The sequence below is a fragment of the Capsella rubella genome, unplaced genomic scaffold (assembly GCF_000375325.1).
Source record: "Capsella rubella cultivar Monte Gargano unplaced genomic scaffold, Caprub1_0 scaffold_6, whole genome shotgun sequence".
NCBI lineage: Eukaryota > Viridiplantae > Streptophyta > Magnoliopsida > Brassicales > Brassicaceae > Capsella > Capsella rubella.
This window is the reverse complement of record NW_006238918.1, coordinates 12,586,184-12,592,811: the sequence shown is the minus strand read 5'-3', so window position 1 is coordinate 12,592,811 and position 6,628 is coordinate 12,586,184. Positions and strand designations below refer to the sequence as shown.

Genomic DNA, 6,628 nt, shown 5'->3' with positions numbered 1-6,628 from the left:
AAGTTTATATATTTTTTAAATAAATAACACCATTTACATGTAACTAAATATAATTTTAATATATGTAAAATCTCATATAATCGTCCAAAAGTAGAGATTTATACGTCCCAAAGTTGAATTTTGTTCAATATTTTGAGATTTTGAGAATTAAATATAACTACAATTTTTTTTATTTCAACCGGTTATCCAAAACTTATATATCATCTTTGTCAAAGTTTAGAATTGTACGTATATGTGAGATAATGTTTGTAGATATTTATTTATTATATCATTTATATCATACCAATTTGACTTTTTATATATTTTTAATTAGATTAAATCATGAAAAATATAATCCATTTATTATTTAAAAATTGGTAATAAGTTGTTAAAATCATTTAAATATGATACATCCACTTCTTATTTAGTTTTAATCTTTATAGAAATTTTATATGTTTATAATCTCAAAATGTAGTTTATGATTTGATAAAACAATTATTTAATATTTGATAATAGTAATGATATGCAAATTGTCAATGGATGAAGATTTATTTTGTTAAGATTGTGTGAAATTAATAAGAAAAAGAAGTTTAGAATAATCATTAACTAACTGTTTGACCAAATAAAAATCATTAACTAATTGAATTAAAGATAAATTTTGTAGATATCATTTGTGCTATAATTGCTATATTGATTTTTGAATATGAATATTTTTAAGAGAATTTTGAGAAATACCCCTTTTGGTGTACCCTTTTTAAAAATACCCTCTTTTCTATTCATTTTCAAAAATACCCCTTTTCAAATATGAAAAATTATAAACTTTTATATGGTTGATAAGGTACATCAAGATCATCATTACTACTGGGAGACTAAATCCAAATATTTAGAAGGTTTTGAAAGGTTTTAAACGACATTTATATGGTTTTTATAAGGTTTTTAAAAGGTTTACACAGTTTATAAGCTTTTTATATGATTTTAAAAGGTATTTATACGGTACGTATGAAATATATATATAAATTTACACACATGTAAATATAATTTGTGTCCATAAATATAAGTTTATACATATTTTTCTGATAAATTTCAAATTTTATTGTGAGTTTTTGATAAAATTAGAAAGAGGAGTATTTTTAAAAAGTGGTATTGGAAAATGGGTATTTTTGAAATTCCCCTTTAATATGTGAAAATAAGAAATTTATGTGATTTAGAATGTTTATTCGCATGATTTTAGCAAACAAATATTTAATTATTTATTATTTAAATTTTATTTATATTTTAAAATTATATAATTTTTTAAAATTTGATGATATGATCAGTTATGTATATATACTATATAGAATTTGATTAGTTGATTATTTCATATGCTAACATATTTTTTATCTTTTTATTTTTCAAAAAAAATGTTATCTTTGTTTATTTAGATTTATGATGATTTTGTTTTATTAGATTTCATTATATATAAATTATTAATTTCGAAATTATATTAAAATATTAAATTAATACTAAATATGTTTATGTATATTCAAAATAGATATGTTTACATATATTTAATTTTGAATTTAATTGTCCACTTTTTATGGTAAAAGATTATTATGATTTCCATAAATATAGATTGTTTTTGTTTTTGTTTTTTGTTTTGCTGTCATTAATTCTGTTTGGCAACTGATTTTATTTTCATGAAATTTTTTTTTTAAAATTGGGGGGTGTTTGGCTTCAAGTTGTCCTTCCCAATTAATAGTATAGATTATGGAGGTATATATCTGTTTATAAGCACATATCATTTATGATTATAAAGATATATTCCTAATCATAATTTTTTTTTTTGACTTCCTACCAATTAATGCTAAAGTTCTTAAAGACATATCATTTCATAGTATAAAGATAAATGTCTAATTATGAATATATTTGTTGTCTTTCCACAATCTTATAAGTATAGATGCATATACATACTACCATAGAAATCCAAAAAATAAAATTTGCCTCACTTCAATTATCGTTTTCAACAATGGTCAAAATGTCATTGCCTTTGATAATCCTTTTCGTCTTTCTATCTTTGATCATGATTAACCATCTTCAAGCGGCTAGTCCTAAAACATGGTGTGTAGCAAAAATGACAGCAACGACTGCGCAATTACAAGAAAATATTATTTTGGGATGTAAAGAAGTTGATTGTACGCCAATCCGACCTGGTGGATACTGTTTTAATCCTTATACTCTTTTAAATCATGCTTCGTTTGCGATGAACGCATATTATCAAAGCCATAATCGTACCCAAGAAGCTTGTAGTTTTAAAAATACTGGCGTATTTACTATGATAGATCCTAGTTTTGGTACTTGTAAGTATGGTGCTTAGAAATATTTAAGGGGTCTTAAAGACTGATATACCTGTGAAATGGTTGGATGAATAAAATTATGGTTTCGAAGGTGTTTTTTTGTTTTCAACTATACAATTATATAACCACGATTAATGGTTAAATCATCCAAAGATGAAAAAATTCCAAACGATAAAATAATATGGGTCAATACCTTTATAATTTCTTCCACTGCTCCGCAATTAATTAGGACATTTCTTTTCCCTACTAATATGTCAATAGGATAGTATTTATGCTAGACATACCTAGAGAAGAGACATTGCATTTGAAATATTTTGGTTTTCGTTTGGTTTTGATTTTATATACTTGTGTATAAGTATAGATGCACCAGGTTCTCGTTGAGAGAGTCACAAAGAAGGGAGATATATCTCTTGTCATAATACCATGTATCGATGTTTCCCAATTTGGTATATGATTATGTTCTATATTCGTCGCTTGTATATAAGTCACGAGTACATTATTAGTAATGTGGCCTAACTAATACCAAGGCTAGCTCAAGGGAGAAGGGTTGCCATATCACATATATATTACCCAAGGATTCACAATTCCCAACCGATGTGGGATTGTATTCTAATAGCCCCTCTCGAGATGTGGGTGGAAACGATCCAACACAGAAATTGTCCAAACCCAACATCTCGGAAATACAACAAGACATGCCATTTATATGGGGTCACATAGGTGGGAAATCCATTATGTGAGAATTTGTTTGTTGGGCCTTACCATGGGCTCTGATCCCATATTAGTAATGTAGCCTAACTAATCCTAAAAATTAGCTCAAAGAAGAAGGGTTGCCACATCACATATAAACTACCCAAAGATTCACAATCCCCAACCGACGTGGGATTGTATTCTAATATACATAACCAGGATTTGTTCTCTTTGTTATCGCTAGCTCTTTGAGTATATAAACCATGAGGTCCACAAGTTTTAGGCTTTTATCATCATGAATAACTTTGTAAAAAAATATTAATATAGAAAAAATTACTATTATTATTTATTGTATCAATACTCAAATATGTTACACAAGATTCAAGTTATAGTTTTCTTCCTTGAATTACCACAATACAAGTTGTTCATTTATATATTATCTATACATATCACTATCATTCTTTACACCAATTTAAGATTTGAAGAGCCTTGTACGAAATAAAATACTAAAGCGAAGATACTATCATATTTGAGCGACAAAATATAATACATATGCTTAAGTATCCTTCATGAATGTTACCAGTGACACACTCACACTCAACAAAAGTAGTAGTTCACTATTAATATAACTAGGCCGAACAAGGTCTCTTATATAAGAAATGCTTAAGAGATCACCAACAATGGTGCCCTGACATGCATTTCCACCATGAACAAGAAGAGAGCAAATCATTCTCAAAAACAACAGAGGGCACTTTGTAGTTTGTACAAGAAGTTGGAGGGATTTGTAATCCCATTTTCTGAAGAGCCCTTCTTTCCAAAAGGTTCTAGTTAAGGCGAGTGAGGATTTTGGTTACAGGGAGGCTTACTGTTGAAGGTTCGTATCTGATTCAACTCCTATTAGCTTTGATTGGTGATTGAAGCCAGAGCCGTCCCTGAAGATTTAAAGGCTGGAAGCAAAAAAAAATATAGGCCTCTTGAAAAAAGAAGGAAAAATGTTTTCAAGTGGAAGATGGAGCTAAACAGATTCGAACTCCTCACCTCTCACACTTATACAACAGTCATAACCAGTAGACTACAAGAGCATTTAAAAATTTGAAGGCCGATTTTATCTATATTATTTGAAGGCCGCAAGCACCAGCTTGCCTTGCTTGGCCTCTTGGACGGCTCTGATTGAAGCTCAGAAGAATTAATCAGGTGGTTATCTCCGGTTTAGAAGATTGCTTATTGAACCGGATAAAGAAGAAGCAATATGAAGTCTCTAACTGCAGTGGAGAGTTTGTTATAATCTGAAACGGATCGTTTCATCTGTTACACTTCTTCATTTTTTCTTCTTTCAAAAGTCTGTTGTATCGAGAGAGAGAGAGAGACTTGAGAGAGAGATCCGCCATTGTTGTAAAGCTCAAGCTCGAGCTGATTCTTACTCATTTTGATAGTGGATTTGCCGGATTGATTCGGCCCCAGACGTAGGTGTGATCACATCGATCACGCTGAACTGGGTAACAAATTCTTGTGTTCGTTGTTCTCGTTCTTTACTTTTCTCAAACCCAAACACAAAGCGATCGTATTCAAAGATAGATTCGAGTTAGAGTTCATCTCAGATCATAGTTCTTGATACTCGATTTCTAACACTTACCGGAACAAGATTGTTCCCTGTGATGTCTCTAGTTTCCGAAATCTCGTCATGTTCCTGATTTTTTCACGACAAGAGACATACACCGCTGGATTTTTTTTTCCTGATAATATATTCTAATTTATAATGTATTTTTTACAACTTTTAAAGTACATTTCTAATTTGTATTTTTTCTGGCTAATTATCATAGTTGTAATATATATATATATAGTGATTGGGTTGATGCATTTATACTAGAGATGCTAAGGCGGTTTGCTCGTCCCATTAGGCTCGTCTTGCGTTGGGTTAAAAATATTTTGACCTCCACCTATAATGTGATCCGTTCGATCTGCGAGTAGCCTATATGAAACATAAAGGTGTTTGGTTTATGAAAGCGGATTTGTCGACTGGCCAGTAGATATATATAGTAAAATACAAAATATATTTATAAATGAAATTTTTTTCATTACCATATATATCTATATATAAATATAAATATATATTTTTGAAGTACATTTTGTACTAAAATCTATTTAGGCTTATAACCTTTTATTTTGTAATATTTGCATAATTAAATTCTTGCCATTTGAATAAATAACAAAACTTAAAAGTCAATTTTGTAATTAAATCACAAGCAAATCGCAAAATTGGAAAGAAATATTTATTACATCAAAAAAGTTTCTAAAATATCTCTCTAATAAATTGAACCCCTCTCCAATATATTTATATAATCTTATTTGTTTTTAATTTATATTATGACATAAAGTATATGTATAATCAAAATGCAAATTATGTTTCGCATATTTTACAACTTAAATTTTTGAAAACGGACGTATATTAGTAAGTCGATAAAGGAAAAAGATGTATGTACAAAGTAGAATATTTTAGATAATAATTCAAAACCATTATAAATAGTCCTAATATTCATGAAAATTGTATTAGTTGATAAAATAGAATAAAATAATAAAGATGTGTTTTTATTTTCCAATTTATTGTTAAATCTTTGATTTTTTACTATCAAGTTTTTTTTTAGCAATATTATTATATTTTATATTATGGAAATATATATCTGTTTATAAACACATATCATCTATAATTATAAAGATGTAAGTAAATAATAAAGCTATATTCCTAATTATAAATATTTTAAAATCCTTGACTTCCTAGTAATTAATGGTTAAAGTTCTTAAAGACATATCATTTCAAATCATAAAGATAAATTTCTAATTATAAATATATATATTTATTTTCCTTAATTGTTCTAAATCTTTGTCTTTTCACAATCTTATAAATATTGATGCATGTACATATTAACGTAGAAAATCCAAAATATAAAATTTGTCTCACTTCAATTATCGTTTTCAACAATGGTCAAAATCTCATTGCCTTTGACAATCCTTTTCGTATTTCTCTCTTTGATCATGATCAACCATCTTCACGCGGCCAGTCCGAAAACATGGTGTGTAGCAAAATTGACCGCAGCAAATGTGCAACTACAAGAAAATATTAATTTGGGATGTAAGAGAGTTGATTGTAGACCAATCCGACATGGTGGATACTGTTTTAATCCTAATACTCTTTTAAATCATGCATCATTTGTGATGAACGCATATTATCAAAGCCGTAATCGTACCCAAAAAGCTTGTAATTTTAAAAATACTGGAACATTTGCTACTACAGATCCTAGTTTTGGTTCTTGTAAGTATCGTTCTTAGAAATATTTAAGTGGTCTTAATAATTGATATCCCTGTAAAAAGGTTGAATTAATAAAATTATGGTTTGAAAGGTGGTTTTTTTATCAACTATATAATTAAATAACCACGAATTAGACATGCATTTTTCTAATAGCTGATCGGTGGCATTCGTAGTGACTGAAGGGGTCGTAGACCACGAAGTGAGTTATTTATCAGCCAAGCATTCTTCTTACGGCTAGATCCAATATCCTGGTCCCTGCGGAAAGGAGAATCTTATTAATTGCAGCTTTCTCCAGACTCCCGGGAAAAGCATGAAAAAAGGCTCG

General features: G+C 28.8%; 2 protein-coding genes across 2 annotated transcripts; both read left to right on the top strand.

Moving 5' to 3' along the window:
• Positions 1-1,984: 1,984 nt before the first annotated feature.
• LOC17882276 (glucan endo-1,3-beta-glucosidase) lies at positions 1,985-2,355 on the top strand. Its single transcript, XM_006289900.2, has one exon. The coding sequence runs from the start codon at positions 1,985-1,987 to the stop codon at positions 2,330-2,332; it is 348 nt and encodes a 115-aa protein (XP_006289962.1). The 3' UTR covers positions 2,333-2,355.
• A 3,573-nt stretch (positions 2,356-5,928) lies between these two features.
• On the top strand, positions 5,929-6,393 carry LOC17881615 (glucan endo-1,3-beta-glucosidase). Its single transcript, XM_006289197.2, has one exon. The coding sequence runs from the start codon at positions 5,976-5,978 to the stop codon at positions 6,321-6,323; it is 348 nt and encodes a 115-aa protein (XP_006289259.1). The 5' UTR covers positions 5,929-5,975; the 3' UTR covers positions 6,324-6,393.
• Positions 6,394-6,628: the final 235 nt, after the last annotated feature.

Coding starts and splice junctions, on each gene's coding strand:
- LOC17881615 (XM_006289197.2), top strand. CDS start 5,976: ATGGTCAAAATCTCATTGCCTTTGACAATCCTTTTCGTATTTCTCTCT.
- LOC17882276 (XM_006289900.2), top strand. CDS start 1,985: ATGGTCAAAATGTCATTGCCTTTGATAATCCTTTTCGTCTTTCTATCT.